The sequence below is a fragment of the Aquarana catesbeiana genome, linkage group LG03 (assembly GCF_042186555.1).
Source record: "Aquarana catesbeiana isolate 2022-GZ linkage group LG03, ASM4218655v1, whole genome shotgun sequence".
Taxonomy (NCBI): Eukaryota; Metazoa; Chordata; class Amphibia; order Anura; family Ranidae; genus Aquarana; species Aquarana catesbeiana.
In genome coordinates this window covers 406,255,664-406,279,346 of record NC_133326.1, presented here as the reverse complement: position 1 = coordinate 406,279,346, position 23,683 = coordinate 406,255,664, and the positions used below count along the sequence as shown (strand labels likewise).

The 23,683-nt window shown below is 45.9% G+C and overlaps 1 protein-coding gene across 5 annotated transcripts in view; it reads right to left on the bottom strand.

Moving 5' to 3' along the window:
• The window catches only part of WWC1 (WW and C2 domain containing 1), a 290,220-nt gene extending 288,560 nt beyond the window's left edge, over window positions 1-1,660 (bottom strand). For 2 of the 5 annotated variants that reach the window (XM_073620705.1, XM_073620707.1), the window contains exon 1: window positions 985-1,659. In XM_073620705.1, coding sequence (XP_073476806.1) covers window positions 985-1,103 — 119 coding nt within the window. In that variant the 5' untranslated portion in view covers window positions 1,104-1,659. Of the gene's footprint in view, window positions 1-984 lie in introns of all 5 variants that reach the window. The other 3 variants (XM_073620708.1, XM_073620706.1, XM_073620710.1) reach the window with 3 other exon arrangements.
• Between the last annotated feature and the right edge of the window lie 22,023 nt (window positions 1,661-23,683).

Sequence of the window (23,683 nt, the reverse complement as noted above, 5' to 3'; positions counted from 1 at the left end):
CCCGGAAGTAACCCCCCGGAGAGATGTCGCCGGCCAGAGCGATGAAGGAGGACCGCTGCGGGGGCTTCGATCTCAGGTAATTCATAATGAGCTAGTATGCTATGCATACTAGCTCATTATGCCTTTGTCTTGCAGGTTTTTATTTTGGAATTTTTTTGAAAGGGTTTACAACCACTTTAACCACTTGCTGACCGTGTAACATGGCAAAGGGGGGGGGTCTTTAACGTCCACATACTGCGCACATGCGTGGCTGGGTGGCCAACGTTCCTGTGCTGAGAACACGCTCACAGCACAGAGGCCAAGCTGTCAAAGACAAGATTATCAGTAGCGGGTGGGAACGGTTTCTGATCACGTGACCACTGTGACAGCCAATCACAAATGGTGGCATGATTGCAGATTCTTCCAGCCCCTCCCAGGGGTTCAGAACTTTTTAGCCCTCATGCACACAGGCTGTTAAAAAAACGTTATGAAAACGCCAGTATCTTTGCAGTGATTTTTTTTAACTTTTTTCAGCGTTTTTGCAATAGCGTTTTTTAGCGTTTTTTTTTTTTTCAAAATTTTTTTTTTTTTTTTTTTAATGGATCAAAAACACTAAAAAACGTTGGTGAATGACGTTTTTGAGCGTTTTTCAGCGTTAGAGCGTTTTTACAGCTGAAAAAGTCTCTCAGAACCCACTGGTCCTGGGTTTTTTTTACAGCTTAAAAACGCCTATGCCACTTGCAGCTCAAAAACGCCTAGGTGGGCATGAAGCCATAGACTAACATAGACAGGCCTTTTTAAGCTGCAAAAAAAGCTCAAAAAAGCAGCTGTAAAAACGTCCGTGTGCATGAGGACTTAAAGGGATGCGGGAAGAGGTTAAAGATGGCAGAACAACACTGGACTCCATGGTCTGGTGTAGAAGTTTTATTTTTGGGGGGGGGGTGAAGTTCCTCTATACGATTTCTGCTGATCAGGAAGAAGGATGAGAGAGGACTCCCTCCTTACCTGTCCCTGGGGTCTATCCAGCTGGTAGTTTGATTGGTGTGATCGATGTAGTAGACCTTCCCATCTACATCTCTGGCTTCCTCCCAGCCCTGTGGTAGAGGTAATTCCTTCCTTAACATGTCCACAAAGGGTGATGTCCCCCATAAAGTAACCCTTTGTATCGGAGGAGTGAGAAGAGAAGAATCCCAGGAGATCGGAGGTGACAAGCCTACACACACCGTCCACCCTGGGAGGGAAGGGGGCCAAGTTTCCAGAGGTGATCGGAGGAGCTCTCCATGGCTGCCAGCTGGGCTCCTCCAGGCCGGGGAAGAGTTGGTGGAGTACACGTGCGATGATCGGGCTCTCCCCCTTCCCCGGTACGAAGCTCAGTGTGATCGTGTCGGATCGTCCATGTTCTTCCTTCGGATCGTGTGTGGCCGCTCTTCCCTCGGAGGGGGGTGACTCGTTGGTTAAAGGGGTCTTCCGGGGCGCTGATGTAATGGGGACGCTCCTTGCCTCTGCCCTTTGCTCTTCCCCTCGGTGCCTCTCAGCTGCTGGTTGGCTTTCCGCCTCTGATGCTGCTGAAACTCCGGCCACACGTCATCCAGGTGATTACTGTAATCCAGGTAATAGACTGGCACTGGAGAGCTCCTACTGTAATGACACGAATAGTGGAGCCTAGGACACAGATGGTGCTCACCCCTCCCCCTTCTCTGCTGTGAGGATGGGAGGCTGATAAGCACATCCATAACACATTAGATTCCTATCACTATGCTATGGCGGGGAGATAGATGTAGGCCTCACTCGCCCCCTGATTAGGTGATATGTCGCCTCCTCACCAGCTCTTTCATCCTGAAAACCATGAACCACCACACTGCCCCATTCACTTCAATAGGTCAGTGTTCATTTCTTCCACAAAACATTTTCCTCATAGTTTTTGCCAGCTGCATGTTTTCAGTGACAAAAACTAAACAAAAATAAAATTCAAAAGAGATACTAAAGTCTCTTTTTTTTGTTAAAAAAATAAACATGTTATACTTACCTGATCTGTTCAAAACCTGCTCTTCTCAGGTCCCTCATCAGTGCTCCTGGCCAATGGCATCACTAGGGTTGGTGTTACCTGGTGGGGTAAAACATGGTGTCACCCCCCACACCCAGTGGATAGAGCTGGGATGGGGGTGCATGGGCGTCCGCAAAACTTTTTTCAGGGGGGGGGCATCATTTTAGGACCACCCATGCACCGTCCCTTTTCGACAATGTCATTATCACATTATCATGGTCAGAGACTGCAGACATAGTACAGTCGCTAGGATAAATAATGGATAATGGCCGACAGGCCTTTTTACCAGATCCAGCGAAAATACAGCAGTGATCCCCCTGGCTGGACAATCGCTCAATCTGGGTTCCCCGGGGGCTACTCTGGTCAGTAGTGTAGCATGTCTGGTAGTGGCTCCATCTTTGGTGACACTGGGTAGCGTGGCTCTCTCTCTGGTGGTGCTGGGCAGCATGGTTCTCTCTCTGGCTTCCACCCAGCACACTCCTCGTTCTTTGTCCTGTAGCACTCTCTCCCTCAGCTTTTTTCCAGGCTGCAGTCTCTCAATCTCTCTCTTGATCGAGCTGTAGCCTCCTCTCTTTGGAAAATGGGGCCACCAATCTTTGGGACTACATGTCCCATGATGCTCTCCTCTAGTAGTCTCCTTTGATTGGCCCTCAGTTATGGCCAGTAGGGAAGGAACGGAGCGGGCAGGAAGCTGGGTGGGGATCCTGGTGAGAGCTGCCATCTCTTCTCCCTGACAGGAGAAAGGGGGGGGTGGGGCGAGCGGGGGAAACCTCTGATAGCCCACAGCTTGCCTTTCTCCTGTCACAGCGCCGAGTTCTCTGCTGGACTGAGCAGGTAAAAGAGCCCAAAGTCACGCTACACTGCTGGGGGTGCTTGACAGCACATTGATGGTGTCACCCAACTGGCAGGTGGCACCCAGGTGCCGGCTGCCCGCCCCCCGATAGCGACGCAACTGTACTAAATTTAAGATCCAATCCCTGATTCCATGGGGGGGCACTTGACCCCCCTTGCCCCTACCTGCGGACGCCCATGGGGGGGTGGATGGTGCCAGGGTGGGATCGGGGGGGATGGATAGAGCCGGGATGGGATCGGGGGGACAGATGGAGCCAGGGTGGGATCAGGGGATGGATAGAGCTGGGATGGGATCAGGGGGATGGATGGAGCCAGAGTGGGATCAGGGGATGGATAGAGCCGGGATGGGATCGGGGGGATGGATGGAGCCAGGGTGGGATCAGGGGATGGATAGAGCCGGATGGGATTGGGGGGATGGATGGAGCCAGAATAGGATCAGGGGATGTATAGAGCCAGGACGGGTGGAGCCAGGATAGGATCAGGGGATGGATAGAGCCGGGATGGGATCGGGGGGGAATGGATGGTGCCAAGGTGGGATCGGGGGGGATGGGTGGAGCCAGGGTAGGATCAGGGGATAGATAGAGCCGGGATAGGATCAGGGGGGATGGAGCCAGGATAGGATCAGGGGATGGATAGAGCTGGGATGGGATCGGGGGGATTGATGGAGCCAGGGTAGGATCAGGGGATGGATAGAGCCAGGGGGGATGGATGGAGCCAGGGTGGAATCAGGGGGATGGATGGAGCCAGGATAGGATCAGGGGATGGATAGAGCCAGGGAGAGATGGGGGGATGGATAGAGCCAGGATAGGATCAGGGGATGGATAGAGCCAGGGGGGATTGGGGGGGTGGATGGAGCCATGATAGGATCAGGAGATGGACAGAGCCAGGGTGGGATCAGGGGGATGGATGGAGCCAGGATAAAATCAGGGGATGGATAGAGTCGGGATGGGATCAGGGGGGTGGATGGAGCAAGGATAGGATTAGGGGATGGATAGAGCCAGGGTGGGATCGGAGGGATGGATAGAGCCAGGGTGGGATTGGGGGGGTGGATAGACCCAGGGTGGAATCCGGGTGGATGAATGGAGACAGGATAGGATCACTGTATGAATAGAGCCAGGATGGGATTGGGGGGATGGATAGAGCCGGGATGGGATTGGGGGGGTGAATGGAACCAGGATAGGATCAGGGGATGGATAGAGCTGGGATGGGATCAGGGGGATTGATGGAGCCAGGATAGGATCAGGGGATGGATAGAGCCGGGATGGGATCAGGGGGATGGATGGAGCCAGGATAGGATCAGGGGATGGTTAGAGCCGGGATGGAATCGGGGGGATGGATGGAGCCAGGATAGGATCAGGGGATGGATAGAGCTGAGATGGATGGAGCCAGGATAGGATCAGGGGATGAATAGAGCCGGGGTGGTAGATGGAGCCTGGATGGGATCAGGGGAGTGAATGGAATCGAGGGGTGGATGGAGCCAGGATGGGATTGGGGGTGGATTGAGCCGGGATGGGATCTGGGTGGTGGATGGAGTTGGGATGGGATCGGGGTGGATGGAGTCGGGATGGGATCTGGGTGGTGGATGGAGCCAAGATAGGATCTGGGCTGGATGGAGCCGGGATAAGATTGGGGGGGTGGATGGAGCCGGCATAGAAAACTGAACGAAAGTGTAAGGGAGGAACGTTAACCCACCCAAACTCCTGCTTTCCTCGAAGCTCCACCTGTCTGTTAAAGCTCCAGACCCCTGAATCTATCGGCAAGCTGTATTGGCTGAGAGATGCAGGCTTCCATCAATCCTTTCCCTTTCCTATGCAGTTCCACACATTACACTCATTCACACTATCTTTTTGGCACCCTCTGCTGGCTTTTTTCTATATCGGCAACACAATTCCATCCCAAGCCTATAATAATAGCACAGAAATATTTTTGTTGCAGGGGATACCTGAAATCTGACTTGTATCTTAGTGTAGTTGTCTGAGAAAATCAGTGAGCCAATCACACAAGCAGCAAATGATTTTTCTGGGGCGCGTTCTGTACACATTCTGTGTACAGAACACCTCCAGGTAGCCATACTGCATGGCATTTTACAGAAAATTACAGAAGCTGCAGATTGAAAAGGAAAGGTATTTTTAAATTAAAATTCAATTACAATACAACTTTTGTCACAATTGTATATGCTATATTAATTTTTTATATATTTTTTTTTTCGCACAAAAGTGGAGTTACCCTTTAACCACTTGAAGATCAAGCCTTTTCTGGAACTTTTTGTTTAAAGGTTGAAATCAGTATTTTTTGCTAGAAAATTACTTAGAACATTATATATATATATATATATATATATATTTTTTTTAGCAGAGACCCTAGAGAATAAAATGGTGATTGTTGCAATATTTTATGTCACACAGTTTTTGCGCAGCAGCCTTTCAAACGCAATTTTTTTTAAAAAACAAGACACAATATTTACCTCAAGTTTCTGTATAATGTGAAAGCTGATGTTACACCGAGTAAACAGATACCTAATATATCACCCTTAAAAATTGTGCACGCTTGTGGAATGGTGACAAACTACGGTACTTAAAAATGTTCATAGGCGGCGCCTACATTTTTTTTACAGGTTACCTGTTTAGAGTTACAGAGGAGGTCTTGTGCTAGAATTATTGCTCTCGCTCTAACATTCGCGGTGACACCTCACATATGTGGTTTGAACACCGTTTACATGTGCTTGTGTGATTTACATATGCAATCACTTCTGAGCGTGAGCACGGAGGAACGGGGAGCTTTACTTTTTTTTTTCCTTATTTATTTTACTTTTTATTTTTACACTGTCCCTTTATATTTCTTTAATTTTTTATCACTTTTATTCCTATTACAAGGAATGTAAACATCCCTTGTAATAGAAATAAGGATGACAGGTCCTCTTTATTGAGAGATCTGGGGTCAAAAAGACCCAAAATCTTTCTTTTACCTTTAAAAGCAAAATAAAAAAATAAAATAAAAATTAACTTTTGCTTTAAAAAAAAAAAAAAAAGAAGATTTATTATGGCCCGGGAACCTGAAGTGACGCCAGACTTTGAGGTATGAACAAGCCAATACACTGACAGATCTGCAGGAGACCCAGGCATGTGCTGGCCATGAGGACTAATGGGAGTTTCCCGGTGGGCTGATGGTGCAGTGGGCCGGTTTCAGTGACAACCTCAGTGGCGTATAGTCACCTGGTTCACAGCCAGGGATGATCGCTGCGGCAGGGAACAGCTGTGAGCACCAATCTCCCTGCATGGCTTTTTAGATGACAGCCACTTCTCCCCCTCTCCCTCCTGCGGCTGTGAGCTAAAAAAACATGCAGGAAGATCGGTGCTCACAGCTGTTCCCCACCACACCGATCATTCCTGGCTGTTCCCTGTGGCTTCCTTTTCCCCGTTCTCCCCATCTTCCCCCATGTGCTCCTCGGGTCCCCAGTCCTCCAACCCTGTGTGCTCTGGCTGCTCCTCTGGTCCCCTGTCCTCCTCCTCCGGCCCCCTGTCCTTCTCTGGCTGCTCCTCCGGTCCCCTGTCCTTCTCCTCTGTTCCCCCCTCATGCCCTGCAGCCAGCTTCTCTCCTCCCCTCTCCTGCCGGATGTGGGGGGGGGCGGGGGAATCTGTCAGGATGCAGAGCGGAGGAAGGGGCCGGTAAATATGTAATTTACCGCCTCCTTCCTTTTCTTAATTAGACATAGTGAGTAAACTCATGCTTCAGTTTATGAATGGACAGGAGCTGCTGTCTCCTGTCCATTCATCTTCAATGCTGAGACAGCAGAGAAAGGGACTGGGGAATCTGTGTCCTCAGTCCCTTTCTCTGTCTCAAAAGGGGAGATGTCAGGGGTGTGTTTAGACCCCTGATATCTCACCAAAGCCCCACCAATAGGGCTGATTTAAAAAATTGTAATAAGTATTAAAAACATTAATAAAACATTGTAAAAAAATGTATACAAAATAAAATTGTAAAAAAAATTATATAATAAAAAAAAAAAAAACCACTTGCCCTATGCCCTACTGACACTATCCACTGCACCAACCCCCTCCCCCCAAAAAGCATTGTGAAAAAAAATAAAAAACAAATTAAATTGTAAAAAAATAAATACATAAAAATAAAAAACTACTGACACCATTCACTGCCCTGCTGACACTGTCCACTGGATGCTGCCTGTCCTTTGTCAGGGCGCTGGCAAAAAAACACAGCTATACCTGCTTTACTGCACCTTGGCTACCCACTCAGGGCAAAAACATTACTTTTTCTACCAGCCCTCCATCTCACCCACCTCTAACACATTCTATTGGTGCCGACTAACACTGCTATGCTGCAGTTTGACTGCAGCACAGGTGTATCCTGGGTTTTAGCCACTGTTTCAACGATTTCTAATAGGTCCTGTGTTTTTGCCGTGTTTTCTGAAAATGTACCAAAAGTCCATCATGCTGCATCTTTGGTGCACTTTCAGAAAACACGACAAAAACATCTGACTTGAAAGAAGTCTATGGGAATGTGGCTAAAACCATGGGTAAAAACGGGCAAAAACTGTGAATACACCTGCGCTGCGGCCAGACCACAGTGCACCAGTGTGAACTGGCCTTAGGCTTTTAAGCTTCCCCTATACCTTGTGAAGTCAGATATACTCCCCTAAAGCAGGCCATAGACAGATCCAAAAAAAGTTCAATCAAAAAACGAAAATGGCTCATACGATTGTGCCATCATTTTTTTTGATTTCCTAAAAAAAAACAAAAAATAAACCAGCATGTTAGATTAGGAACTTTGGATTGTGGCACGAAAATCGTCTGTCGCGGCTGGCTCACTAATGATGCAAAAAACAAACAATTCGATGATCGACACAAATTCTGTTCATTTTTTTTACTTGTCAGTGGCCTGCTTTAGTCCTTCATCCGTGTCCAACACTAATAGGGCGTACACACGGTCGGACTTTGTTCGGACATTCCGACAACAAAATCCTAGGATTTTTTCCAACGGATGTTGGCTCAAACTTGTTTTGCCTACACACGATCGCACAAAGTTGTCGGAATTTCCAATCGCCAACCACGCGGTCACGTACACCACGTACGACAAGACTAGAAAAGGCCGGTTCAGAACCAAGCGCGGCACCATTTGGGCTCCTTTTGCTAATCTCGTGTTAGTAAAAGTTTGGTGAGAGACGATTCGCGCTTTTTCAGACTCGTGGCTTGAAGATCGTTTTCTGCCGTTCAGTTTGTGCTTGTGGGTTTGTATCTGCTCTTCAGTGCGTGCAGCAAGTTCCGCGTGACTTTAGGTAGTCATTGTCTTGTTCGTTCGTTACTGTTTTTCAGGTCGCTCTTCACAGGCCTTGCTGTTCTTCAGTGCGTTCTGTTACTTCGTTCTGAGCAGCCGACCGTTTTCTAGCCATGTTTCGTATGCGTACTCCTCGTAGAGTTCGTGCTGTGCGGGGGCTTGGTGTTGGGGTTCTGACCTTGACACAAGTCCAGTCCATGAACAGGGTGGGGAGGAGTTCATGGACCAAGAATTGGTTGCTTCAGCGTGACCAGTTCTCTCATATGCCTTTGCTCCGTGAGATCCGTGAGAATAATCCTGATGATTTCAGGAACTTTCTCCAGATGACGGACCCCGTGTTTCACCGTTTGTTGGCTTCGCTGACCCCCTATATCAGCAGGCAGGATACCTGCATGAAGCAAGCCATCACTCCGGAGCAGAGGTTGGTCGCTACCCTGCGGTATTTGGCCACAGGGAGAAGCCTGCAGGACTTGAAGTTCTCGACAGGCATCTCCCCCCCAGGCTCTGGGTATCATTATCCCAGAGACCTGTTCTGCCATCATCCAGGTCCTGCAGAAGGAGTATATGAAGGTAAGATTTGTATCCTTTAATATCACATTTTATTGTATTGAATGTTTGATAATATATTGTATTTCTTTCCTCATTCCCTAATTACCATGATTGTAATATGCTGTGAATGCCCCCATTGTTCTCATGCATGCTGGATTTTTATGTAATTATTATTTTAGGTCCTTCATACATATTTGCCCTTCAATAACCTCCCCAGCATGGTGTCTCCTGCCCTATATTCACCTCATGTAGTCACTTAACAATGTATTTTATTAGCTCCATAGTAGTGCTTTACCCCAAACACCCCCTAAAATGTTTGGAAATGTTATTTTTTATTTAAATTCAGGCAGAGTGCCAGAGGCTTTTTTTTGTGGTGTCCCCAAATAATTTTTTGTAACCCTCCCTCCCCCAACTGCTAAGTCAGCTGATCCCAATTCTCTATCTATCCTCAATCATCTATCTGCTGACTTTGCCAAACCCATACACACTATACCCACCTCTTTACTGGTCAGATTTATGGATGAATTACCCAAAGCATGTAGTGCAAGGGCCTGCCTGTATACTTTCCAATGGTACTGTTTAAAGTTTTTGTATCCTATTATTATCTTGATAGGTAATAGCAGAATGTCCAAATGTCCTCAAATGTGTATAGTGTGTATTTATATCTTTGTATTCAGACACTTCTTACCTGTCCAGTGGTCTGCCAATAGTGTAACTAAGGAGGGGCTGTTCCAAGTAATCCCCATTATTTAGGCATTCATCTCTCAATGAAGTGAAGAGGGTTACCTGTCCAAGATGTCCACACACCCCCTATAATGTTAGAAATGGCCCATGAGGGGGGGGGGGATATGATAGGTGTACCTTATACTTTGGTGTTGTTAAATTCCCCTTAATAAATGCTATCTGGAGGTTGCCCCATAATGTTTGTGTCTAATCTGCTTGCCATGTTTCAGAGTAAAAATAGTAATGTTTATTGTTTTTTCCTCAACAGTTTCCTTCCACGCCACAGGAATGGCAGACTGTGGCCTCCCACTTTGCCGAGCGGTGGGACTTTCCTAACTGCGGAGGGGAAATTGATGGGAAACACGTCCACATCGTCCCACCACCCAACTCGGGGTCGTACTATAATTACAAGGGGTTTAATAGTATAGTGATGTTGGCGGTGGTGTCGGCTAATTACGACTTCTTGTATGTGGACGTGGGGAAGAATGGCCAGATGTCCGATGGTGGAGTCATCACCCAGACGGAGTTCTACAGGCGTCTCCAGAATGGCAGCTTGGACTTGCCAGCTCCAGAGGACAATGTGGAAGGACTCCCATTTGTGTTCGTTGCTGATGAAGCATTTGCGCTGGGGGACCACCTGATGCGGCCATTCCCAATGAGGACCCTCACCCCGGAACAGAGGGTTTTTAATTACCGGCTGGCCAGAGCCCGAAGAGTGGTGGAGAACACATTTGGAATCCTGGCCAGCCGGTTCCGCCTATTTCTGACACCTATCCATATGGCGGAGTATAAACTGAACCATATAATATTTGCGTGCTGTGTTCTCCATAACTTTTTACGGAAACATTCGGCCAACTATGCTGGCTCAGTTGGGCCTGAGGCCGGAATCCTACATCAAACCACACTGACGGCGCTTGAAAGTGGCCGTCCTGGCTTGCCCTCCCTGAGTGCCCGTGATGTCCGGTTACGCTACCTGGAGTTCTTTGCGGGTAGGGGGGCTATCAATATGCCAGACAATATGTGAAGCCTTTTTATAATAAAAAAAAAAAAAAAAGAAATTCTTTGTGGACATTTACTGCTTGTGTTTGTTTTAGCTGACCCTGACATAAATGTTTTGAGTGCAGAAAATGTCGTGATTGGGTAACCTTATACAAAGCACTGTTGGCTGGTATTTCCTAAATGCAAAAACACATTTCACTACAAGTGCACTTGCAACTGCACTGCAACTGCACTTGTAGTGCAAAGAGGATTTGCCCTTAGGAAATAACCCCCATTTTTGCATAAAACAGCTATTACATCACCCCAAAAGTGTTGTAGTGTTGAGACAATAATCCACACATTCTTGAGTAAGCCACTTTTTTATACCTGCACAATCACATGTGCATTTACCAAAGGTTTTTAAAACAAACCAACATGTTTGTTGTATAACAATTTTTGCAGTAGCATTAGCAAAATTCGAAATGTCCATTTCAGATAAAACAGGCCTGTGTAAAACCAACAAGAAAGCCAAAAAACTTGAACTTACAAAGTTCACATTAGGTAAAACCTGAAGGCTATATCAGACATCAGTATTTAGGAACTGGGTTTGATATAGCGTTCAGATGGGGGGAAATCACCCCTGGAAAAGCCAAATTTGGAAGATGCACACCAATTTACGAATGTCAACATGTGCTATCTACCATCAGGGGGGATCAAGGGATGTGTTTCGGGGGAGCAAGCCCTTCCTCAACGCGACTTTATAATTGAGGAAGGGGTTGCACCCCCAAAACACGTCCATTGATCTCCCGTGATGGCAGATAGCACATGTTGGCACACTGTGTGCATCCTCCAAATTTGGCTTTTCAAAACATTGCAAAAAAATTTAAAAGATTGGACCACAATCCAAAAAGTGATTTTGTGGGGTTTTAAATTCGCCCCAAAACATCAATGATGTTATTATTTTTTTTAATAACATCATTGATTTTTTGCTGGATGTTTTGCAGTTCGGCATTACACCCCATGATCTCCCCGATCACGATCTGGGCTCTTTCTGAAGTAAAGCGTTCTCTATCCCTCACATCACGATCACCTAAAAAGAGAGAAAGAAAAAAAAAACAGGTCTCAAAAATCTGCCACCATCCATCTCTTTTACCTGAGCCTGTGGTCGCAGACACTCACCTGTTGTGGTGCCAATCTCCACCACATCTTCTTCTTCCTCCTGCTCTTCTTCGTTTGGGGGTATTTTACCTTCTTCCATAGGTGGGGGGTTCCTGGTCTCCTCGGATGAGGGGTGTCCTCTGAGTCTTTTCTCCCCTATGTAAAACAAAAATGGTATAATTAGCACACAGATATTTGATGGCAGAACTAGAAATAGGAAACATTGCTTGGAAGTGGGGTACAATTGTCTATTTTAGCCGAGTTCAAAGATGTCTTTTTTTTTATTGCCCTTTGTCAAGCTGCAATACTTTACCTGTTTAGTACAAGCTTCACAGATGGAGACCCCCCTATAGTATACACTGGAGCACCTGTGTGGCCCCCTAATAAAAATGGTGTTCTGGGGTCCCACACTAGTGCTCCAGTGTCCAGATGTGAAAACAGCTGCTCAGTGTCCTCTCCTTACACACAATCTAGTTTGCATTTCATTCTAGTAACAAACCCATCTACACAAACAAATATTTGGCATCCAAGTAGGCCCAAAAAAATGTAGGAAAATGCATATGGCCTAAACAATGGTGTTCTAGAGGCCGAAAGAAAAATGTTTGATACGAACGAATAATGGGCCCATGAACATTAAAGTTGCCCTTTTAAACGTTACAATTAATAAAAGCACATGGAGCAGCACGAACGTAATAAAGACAGAAAGAATAGGAACACAGCACAACTACTTAGTTTTTTGCAGCACTCTCTGGATCTTTCGGTACTGCTCTGGCTCTCTTAACTTCAGGTCCGACCACCGCTTCCTGAGCTGATCTTTCGATCTTCGTACCCCGAAATTCCTGTGAAGGCTTTTGACCACTTTCGCCATGATCTTGGCCTTTCTGATGTTGGGGTTGGGGTAAGGCCCATACTTCCCGTCATAGTCGGACTTCCTCATGATGTCCAACATCTCCCCAAAGGACATATTAGTGGCCTTAAAACGTCTCCTTCTGGATCGGGACGTGTCCGGATCCGGGCTTTCCTCCTCCTCGTTGCTATAATTAGCACACACCTGCTCTAACTCCGCCATCATGCTCTTCACCCACTGCGCCGAACGAAAAGGGGCGGGGAATAGACTAGAAAGAACGTCAGGGGCGGGCGGAGTTACACGCATGCGCAGTGTGTATAAAGCGTAACACGCGTGCATATTACGTACGCTCTGTGAGCGGAGGAAGGAGCATTGGACGCGCCGATCGTAAGAACGAAGGTAAGAGACAAACTTGTGCCTATACTGCTTCTAGATTGAGGCCTATATTGTAACAAGATTAGGAGAGTTTTGTCTGACATTAGGCTTTGTCTTGTGTTGTGTCTTGCAGTGAACATGGATATGCTACTCAAAGATAATGACTTCATGTCAGTATTCCTAGAGATGCTAAGGGAGCTGCCCTGTCTGTGGGAGATTAAACACCCCCATTTTAAGAACCAAGCAAAGAGGAAGGCAGCACTGGAGCAATTGTGTGAAATTGTGAAGCAGGTGATCCCCACGGCAGACATCACCTATTTAAAGATATTAATTGGTTGCCTGAGGAGCACATATCTAAGGGAGCGCAGGAAGGTCCAGGATTCCCAGAGATCCGGAGCAGCAGATGACATCTATGTCCCCAGGATGTTGTACTACGACAGGCTACATTTTCTGGCAGGCCAGACTGAACCCAGGTCATCCCTCTCCAGTCTTCCTTCCACGCTTCCTTCCCCCCCGGCTGAGGCTTCTGACGCCCAACCTGGGCCTTCCAGGCCACATGTGGAGGAGTCCAGATTGAGCCAGGTATAGCATTCCTCTAAATATTTCTGCTTGTCCAATCAGTGATGTTAACTAGATGTTAGTTGGGAGTACTAATTTAGGATTGGGATTGATGATGCAAAACATTACAACCATGTCCCTTTTTCATACACAGGGAAGTCTCAGCCAGGAGGTGGTCGGGACGAGCTGGCTGGTTTATCTGCAGGTCCCTCCACCCCCCCTGAAAAGAGAAAGTGGCAGTAGGAGGAGTGCCCTAGAGGAGGCTGCTATAGGATTCTTTTGGAGGGCTACAGAGGTCCTGGGAGCACCCCACACCATGGAGGAGAACATTGCTGCCTTCATTGCATATAAAATGCAGAGGATGGAGGAGGGCCAACAAGTCATGTGTGAGGCCCTCATATTGGAGGCTCTTGAGAAAGGTATGAGGGGCCAAATGACACCTCAGACACACCTTTGGGATGGTCCTCCTCCTCCTCCTGCAGGTCCTCCTCCTCCTCCTCCCTCTCCTCCAGGTCCTCCCAGTCCTCCTCCAGGTCCTCCCAGTCCTCCTCCTCCTCCAGGTCCTACTCCTCCTCCTGCCACATCTCCAACTGCACAGCCACAGCCCGGAAGGAAGCGTGGAAGGAAGACCAGACAGTGATTGCCCTGGGTTCAGTCTGGTCAGCCAAAAGATGCAGCCTCTTGTGGTACCACAGCCTGGGGACACAGATGTCATCTGCTGCTATCTGGATCTCTGCGAATTCTGGACCAGACTGCCCTCCCTTACATATGGACTCCTCGGGCCACCAATTTTGATGTTGAAGAATTGATGTCTGCCGTGGGGGTCCCAGGCTTTGCTAATTTCTCCTGTTGATCCAGTGTTGCCTTCCTCTTTGTTTGGTTCTGATCCCTTAATAAAGGATTTTTGTTTTGAATTCTACTCTCCTATGTGTTTTACTTCAAAAAGGACAGTTTGTTTGTGAGGATTCAGGTACATTTCAAATATACAATGTGAAATGAACAAGGGACACCAACAACCAACAATCTCCTGGAGATTAAATAATACAAGATATCAATGGTGTTGGGGTAACTTGACACACAAAACACACACAAAAATATTCTGGAGTAAAAATAAAAATAACATTGAACAAAGATCAGCCTTGGAAAAAATACAAACATTAAAGAAAAAAAAAAGGCTGAAAATCCAAAAAAAAAAAAAAAAAAATAATATAAAACTGTCAGATGTGACATCTAATAACAATATATTCAGGGAATCCCACTAAAAAAACACAAATAAAACTTTGTGAGAAGTGTGTGTGAATATGAGCAGCAAAACTACTTAATTCTTGTCACATTATAAAGAAGAAGAGAGTGCGCTGTATTAAACCATTTTTAACATTGCAGCGTGACGAAAGTGCTGTATCCATTGCGAACGCTAAGTTTACCAGAATGAGCTGTCCCGTCTCGGAATTTCTTCTGAGCATGCATGGCACTTTGTGCGTCGGAACAGGCCACACACGGTCGGAATTGACGCGATCGGATTTTGTTGTCGGAAAATTTTATCTCCTGCTGTCCAACTTTGTGTGTCGGAAAATCCGATGGAAAATGTCCGATGGAGCCCACACACGGTTGGAATTTCCGACAACACGCTCCGATCGGACATTTTCCATCGGAAAATCCGACCGTGTGTACGGGGCATTAGAATCCTGAGAGGACCCCGCTGCAGTCCATCTAATGGGAAGTAGTCACCAGGGAATATCAGATTGCTTCCTGCGGAATCAGGAAGGATTCCCCCCCCCCACTGGAGTGAATTGGACCATGCTTATTGGGTTTCTTTTTGCCTTACTCTGTATCAACTAATAAAAAAAAAACCTCCATATATACAATGCTATACCCACATATAGTGTTGTGTATATATAGAGGTTTTTTTTTACTATTGCCTAAACTGGGTGGACTAGAGCCTTTCTTTAACCACTTGACCTCTGGATGGTTTTACCCCCCTTCATCATCACGCCATTTTTTGCTATTCAGAACTGTGCTACTTTTAACTGGAAATTGCGCGGCCATGCTACACTGTACGAAAATTAAATTTAGATCATTTTTTTCACACAAATAGAGCTTTCTTTTGGTGGTATTTGTTAACCACTGTGTTTTTTATTTTTTATTATATAAAAGAAAAAATACTGAAAATGTAAAAAAATATATTTTCTTCTTTGTTATAAAACATATCCAATAAAATCAAAAGTCTTCATAAATTCTGGCCAAAATGTATTCTGCTACATGTCTTTGGTAAAAAAAATCCCAATAAGTGTATATTGTATTAATCACAGGAGCCCTCTAGAGATGGTTTTAGCAATACCCCTGGTCACATTTGTGGATCACATTTCCATGGATATTTGTCCACTTTAGATGTTGCTTTGGTTGGGTTTCTGTTGGGGACCACACTGTCACAGTTCACGGAAATTATTCCCTCAGTGGGCTCCCAGTAAGTATCCAGGTCAGGCAGACACTAACGTGGACTCCCAAAAAAGGACCCAAACAGAAAAGGAGAAGATTCAGGGCCAGAGCATCGAGCAACTGTGGCTACAGGCAAGGCTGACGCCAGCATAAGGCAGCTTAGGAAGCTGCCTAAGGGCACCAGGATGGGGGGAGGGGGGTGGTAAAATTTGATTACCCAGCCACTTGTTGGGGATTCAGATTCTTAAAATGTCCCTGAGTCCTGGCAAATCAAGTCTGAATCCTGGAGAGGAGCCCAATGCTGGAACAAGTTCCTGCACTTGGCTCCAGTGACTTGCCAGGCAGGAGCGTACTAATGACACCCACCCTGCAGCTAGTGCAGGGTGTTTGGGGTCCCACATGCTGCAATTGCATCTCTCTCTGTATGGCAGCCAGCATCATCCCCGCCAGCTGCCTCTCATACTTGCACACTGCAGACAGTGCAGAGTGGACTAAAGCCACCTCCTCCTCTTCCTCGGCTCTGATATTTTCCTGTACACAAACAGGAGGTGTGGCCGGAATAGGGGGTTGTGCTGGAAGGGAGGATTTGGGGGGTGGAAGATGATTTATTCTGAGGGGGGAGGATTTTTTCTGGGAGGGGAAGAGGATTTGTGTTGGGAGGGGGAATTGAGGGGTGTGGGGATAAGTGCTAGAATGGGCAATAAAGCCTGATTCACATGTATGCAGGTTACAGTTTGCATATTGCAGGTGCATTTTGCGTTTTTCAATACATGCTTTTCATCCATTGAAGTCTATGGAACCAAGAACCAGAAAAAAAGTCCCTAGCCCTTTTCATAAAATGCACAGATGTGGACTACATCCATAGGAAACCATGTTAAATGGACTGTAGTGTGTTTCTACAAAACTGTAAAGGCGCTAAAAAATGTATAGGTGTGAACTAAGCCTAGGGGGGGAATTCGGGCTGGGACTGAGGAGCTGGGTAGGGTGGAGGAGGACTTGGAAGGGGGAAGAAGATTTGTGTTGGGAGGGGAATTTGTTCTGGGAGAAGGAGAGAGGATTTGTGGTGGGGGGAGGGGGGTTGTGCAAATAAGTGCTGAAGTCTTTTATTTTTTGGAAGAGAGGGAGCAGAGATTTTTGCTGAAAGGGTAAAGTGAGGGTAGAAGAGGAATTTTGCATTCTCCTTACCCCTACACTATGGGGTTGATTTACTAAAGGCAAACCCACTGTGCATTAAAAGTGCACTGCAAGTGCACTTGAAAGTGCACTTGTAAGTGCAGTCGCTGTAAATCTGAGGGGAAGTTCTGCTGATTTTATCATCCAATCATGTACAAGCAAAAATGCTGTTTTTTATTTTCCTGCATGTCCCCCTCAGATCTACAGCTACTGTAATTCCAAGTGCACTTGCAGTGCACTTGTAGTGCAGAGTAGATTTGCCTTTAGTAAGCGGGGGGGTTATTTACTAAAGGCAAATCCACTTTGCACTACAAGTGCACTTTCAGGCCACACCCACAATTTTCCTCCCTTGAATGTCCCTCATTCTGAAGTTCAAAAGTTGGGAGGTATGCATTCTCCAGTAGGTGAGAGGGCGCAATGTGGAAGTTTTAGTTTGCCTCACCTGCTAGCTGCCCTTAGCCAGTGACAGCCCATTCACACAGGGACAACTTGTCAGGCGACCTAGTCGCCTGACAAGTCGCCTCCCGTTCTGTGCTATGGAACCGTTCTAAGGGGAGCGACGCAAGTCGCTCCGACTTAGAAAAAGGTTCCTGTACGACTTCGGGGGCGACTTGGGGCGACTTGCATAGACTTCTATACAGAAGTCGTTTTGCAAGTCGCCCGGGCAGTCGTTTGCAGGTCGCCTCGCTGAGGCGACCTGCAAGTCGTGTTGCCCCTGTGTGAATGGGGTCTTAGTGGAAGTTGGGAATGCATAACCCTGCCCCCTCATAACACACTGCCCTTTATTGGCAGTTCAACACGGCTCAAATTTTCAATGCTGTGTGAAGTCCTTCACGCTGCGGCCCATCACATTACAAGCGCAACGTGAAGGAGGTACCAGCACGGCTGTAGACAGTGGGGGTTGAGGATTGCATTGTGGAGGGGTGCACCTAACCTGTGTAGACAAAAATTCTTACACCTGTCCTGGCTGCAGGTAAGTAAAAAAGGCTTTTACACAGAGCTTTCTTTTTTTTTCTCTTCTAGTGATTAGTTAGAAGAAGATGAGAAGAAGGATTAGTAGGATTTTTTTTTTTTTTTTTTTGCGCCCATGTTTTAAAAAACATTTTACACCTGAAGATTAGTTAAAACCAAATATCTATAGTTTCTGAAAGTAGAGACCCTGTAAAATAAAATTGTGGTAGTGACACTTTTTATTATGTCACTCGATATTTAAACAACGGTTTATCAAGCGCAAAATTTTAGTAAAAAACACACTAGAGTCAATTTTAGAGCACACAAACACAATATATTTCCCAATAGTTCATAAATTATAAAAGATGAAGTTGCGCTGAGTAAATAGATACCCAACAAGTCAATCCTTACATTTGTGTGTAAAATGACAAAGAACTTTGATACGCTATAATTTCCATAGGAGATGCTTTGGAAGCACCTACAGGTCATTAGCTTACAGTTAACCATAAATATTGGACCTAAAATTATTGCTCTTACTCTGGCCTGAATGTGCACAGTGCCGCCTATCAGTGCCCATCAGTGCCGCCTATCAGTGCCCATCAGTGCCACCCATAAGAATCCATCTTTGCAGCCTTTCAGTGCCCATCAGTGTCGCCTATCAGTGCCCATCAGTGCCCACCAGTGCCACCCAGTGCCACCCATGAGTGCCTGTCAGTGCAGCCTATCAATGCCCATCAGTGCTGCATATCAGTGCCACCCATCAGTGCCGCCTACCAGTGCCCATCAGTGCCGCATGTCAGTGCCCAACGTCAGTGCCCGCTAATTGGTGCCACCTCATTGGTGCCGCCTTATCAGTGCCTGTCAGTTCCCCTTATCAGTGCCCATCAGTGAAAGAGAAAACTTACTTATTTACAAAAATTTTTTACAGAAATAAAAGCAAAACTTTTATTTTTTTCAAAATTTTCAGTCTATTTGTTTAGCTAAAAATAAAAACCGTAGAGGTGATTGTCACGGAACGCCCCACACTCCGCTTGAGTGCTTCCGTCATATACCACTTCCTCCCAGTCTGTATACAGATATCAGATATTCCAACCTCTTTCTGAGCAGAAAACAAGGCGACACTTGCTTCACTGCTAACATGGACTCACTTTATTCAGAACCAGAATACAGTCTTATATACACAGGCGAAGATTACTCTAACAATACAAACGTAACCTAATTAACATGAGCTAATTATCTCATCCTTTATACAGCCTAGGTGGCTGAGACATGACCTTTTGCCCAGACTTGTGGTCACCGAGCTTCACACAGGATTATAAACACAATAGCTGGAGCTAATTACAATTAACAATACAAACATAACCTAATTAACCTAATTAACATGAGCTCCAATAGGAGTCATCCCGTCTCCTACATTGTATAGAGGACAATGTGATCAGCTCATTCAACTAACACACATTACCATAAACATCAACACAGGGTTAATTAGAACAAACAACAATGAGTTGAATACCTTTAGAACCTAGACTAAACTTATTTACATTAAACCCATTATAGCTGACATCAGACAGGTGAATGGAGATGATGACATTAGCATCTCCTCACAGGATGTGTCCCAACAGTATAATTCAGTCTTATCATTCTAATATGGCATATAACGGGTTCCAGAGTCTGTGTGTTTTGGGGGGACATGGAGCTGAATCCAAAGTAACACCAACCCCAGGGTCCCCAGGCATACAGCTCACAGAGAGCACCATTCCCCCAAATGCTGGGGCCCATAATCGGTGGGCAACAGGCTTGCATACAGTCCTCTCCAACAGCCTCCGCTCTGGCCTTGCCCGTGACAGTGATCAAATACCACCAAAAGAAAGCTCTATTTGTGGGAACAAAATAATAAAAATTTAGTTTGGGTACAGTGTTGGATGACTGCGCAATTGTCATTCAAACTGTGACAGCGCTGAAAATTGGTCTGGGCAGGAAGGTATATAAGTGCCCTGTATTGAAGTGGTTAACAAGAATGCAACAACATACATCTGGTAAGAGAAGTATTTACTGTTGTAAAAGGAACATTTTACTAATCTGCTAACTCATGTAAACACACTTTTCAGAGTTTATTAAAATGTAGTGCAAATATTTTGTTATTCACATTTTTAATGTTGCAAAGAGAAATTGAAAAGTGAAATACAGAGGAAAATTTTATACTTACCTGACGGTAATTTTCCTTTCCTGACGCAAAGCATGACAGCATATATGTATGGGTACCAACTCACCAGACAACAAGGGTGGGAAATACTGAAGATTAGATCTATCCCCACTAATGACTGAAATATATTGTAGCTAAGGCTGCTGGGTCCACTTTAAAATGGGCCCCCAACCTTTTTGTAGCAATAACTCACGGTGGAGCTGCTAATTTAAAGCTGGCTGTTTCCGTCACCTTTTTACCTGTAGTTTCACCAATACCAGATTTAGAGTCCATTTTGAGCTTATCATCTAACAAGATAGGCACCAGTCACTTGAGTACTTTTCCAATGCTTTAATGGGAGAGAACTGGAAGAAGTAGCAGGAAAGAGGTAGAAGAAGAGTTGTAGGGAAGTTCAAATACCTTTTCTTGGTGTAGCACTAAGGAATTGAAATCTCAGGAATGAATATATCTTCGGTTGAGGATTAAATCTTTGCTCGCCAGGACAGGCCTCTCTCACTAACCTAGCAGCCGGTACGCAGCACGAACAGAAAGTCTCTGCCACAGACTTGAGTGAATCAAAACTGTACGATCCTCTGCCACAGGATGTAGTAGTTTTCGATGAACAGCAACACAGTACCAGAACCTTTAAGCCGACCCGGCAGTACTATGTGGTAGGTTAACTTAAGATGAGTCCTCCAATTGAGTCACCAGGCCCCTCTCCATACCAGCGCTCCGCATGATCCTTCCATGACGGGTCCTCCCCTGGATTCTTCTCAATTGTCCAGCTTCTTCCCGCAGGACAGACAGCACAGGACCATCTCCGCAGCAGTTGTAGTAGACCCCAGACAGACTTCTGGGCCCACCCACACGCTGCAGCATTGCAGTCCTCTGGGCCGGAGGACCACGAGGTAGAACTCCTACCACATACCTGTCGGCCAGGAGGGCCAGCAGGTGGAACGAAAAAAGACCCAGAAATATGGCGTCTGTCCCTTAAATACCCCCTCCCAGAATGCACTGCAGGGGACAACCTCTGCCGAGTCACTTCTGAGAAAGAAGAGCACTCAATACACCTCAGTCTGCTGCTTTCCAGCTCCGGTCTGTAGTGACACCAACATCTACAGGTGATGAAGTGGAACTGCACGCAACACAACCAAGGTTGGAACAGAAGCCAAAATAGCTATAGATTAAATCTGAACCATGTACAGAACAGATGACCCACTAAATTTACATATAAGCGGTAGATTAAAAATCTACCAGCGCTACATTTTGAATTTAGACCAGGTCGTAGTTTACATATTAGTTCTGGAGGGACTCATTTGGAGTTCCGTCCATGGATGCGCAATCCGTCTGGTCTCTGTCCTCAATTGACAGATTTGTCCTAGCCATCTAAGCCCTTTGACTAACTTGATCCACACCACTGCGATTGTCTTTAATGGACAATTGTCTTCTGATGCCGTTAGGCCTGAGCCTATTGTTTTCCCCTTGAAGAAGGGCCAATTTTATTTCCAATGCTTGTGGTACTTCAAACACCTTAGTTTGGATATGCCAGAAGGATGATGTTCTAACCCAGATGCAAAGATGCAGACCTCTGTATAGTGCTGAGGAAGAGACTAGAGCCACTTTGCCTGATAATTTCAGCAACACGGTAGTTTATGGCTTGACACTTAGATATCTGGGATCCTTCTAGACCTATTAGCCATACAAAATATTTCTTCAGTGTTACTGGCCATATTGAGGATGTCTTATCCCTCTGAATGGAGAGTGAGACAATGTGTCTCACACTATTTGGAAGACCCCAGGGGGGAAACGAACAACCTGCCCAGGTCTTTCGGACTTGGTCTGCCAAGATATGCAACAGTTACTGGCTCCAAGAGAGTGAGGACACGACCGGTCCTCATCTTTTCTTTAATGCCTTCTCTAGGCTTACTTGTATACAATTCAATCCTTACAGTAGGGAACAGAGGATTCCATCCTTTAAATTCTGAAGGGTTTCCTATGATCTAATGTACTTGAAGTTTGGAGTAGGCGCCCTGACCTCCATAGGATTTCAAACAATAAAGGTGAGACTTCCATGTGAACATTCACTGCTTGGTCTTCAGCATCTAGATAAAACTTGTCTGAATTTGGAAGATACCGTTGGCCATGCTGTATGAGGTGTTGGATCTCAGGAAGGAGAATAGGAGGTTCTCGGATCTGAGACTGTACCCGTGGATATCATGGCCTGCAGGCCACCGGGCAATTATTGTCCTCATCACCACTGAACGACTGTGGATCCTGATAAGGATCCTGGAGACTATTAGGTTTGTTCAATATACACATTGGCTATTCTGCAGACCCAGCTGGATGTCAGAAGTCTTACTGCTTCCACCTCTGGGAAGCCTCCAAGGTTACTGTCAGATCAATATCCTGATAGCTTTATTTGTTACCGAATCCTTGAACGGCTTGTTGATTAGGAGACCATCCCTTGACATCCAATGGCTTTGTACCTTACGCCATCAGGTTCTAGAAAACCCGAACCTAAAGGGCAGGCAGACCTGACTGAGAGATACCTCTGACAGAAGCTGACTAGTCTTGCATCCTTCGACAGTAAAGATATGACTTCCCGTTTAGTTGAGTCTTTGCAGCATAGCTGAGGCTCTCTGTTGTTTTCGGAAGGACTTCAGTCTGCGACCACTGCAACTCTGACTTTGTACATCTTGTCCTCCATTGGCATGAATACCCGACAAGTAATAGATTACGATGACTGGTATGCCTAGTAGCTGATAAGCTTAAAAGATTAGCTAGCTTAGCTATCTCCCAAAATGGACTTGTCTCCTCTGTGGAGTCACTGTTCCTGGTGCAGAAATCAAGTCTTCCCTTGCTACAAAACCAGGTAATATCGTTGTCAACCTTCCATTGGGCCCCTTGGATCACATAGGTTACAACAGGACACTTCTTTACCCTTTTGCGACCTGGGGATGCAACCAATGGCAAAGAGCTATAATTTGTTCAAGTGGGATATTTATACTGTTGCTCTCTCTGAGGGTAATTCTACTGTATTCTTCAGAGATTCAGAACTGCTTCCAGGCAGGTCATTGCTGTAATGAGACTAGTTGGTCTCTCAATGATGGCTCCTCCCAATTTGATCAGAGCCTGAACTAGAACTTTTTTCCAAGGACATGGAAGATATTGCGCCAGGCTTTTGCCCAAACAAGGCTCACCAGAAGTCCTTGCTCCTGCAAGACGGCCACTACTGGACCTAATATCCTGGGAAATGCCCAGAGTTTGTGGAAAGGCCACAGTCTGCCAGATGAATTCGTAGTGAACTCTCGAACGGCCAAGTGAAGGTACTTGCAGAAATATGGGTGTCTCGAAGTGTACAGTACACACACACACACACATACACGCTAGGTCTAAAGACCATCTACAATTTTAGCCTAGGTTTCCACTATTGCAACCTAAAAAGTTTTGCGATTTTGATGCGACCTTTATGAGACTTGAAGCAATGCCTGTGTATTCTTGAGGTCCATGGCCCCAAGTCGCATCAAAGTGGGATCAAAGTAGTGCAGGGAATACTTTAAAGTCGCTGCGATTTGAAGTCGTACCACTA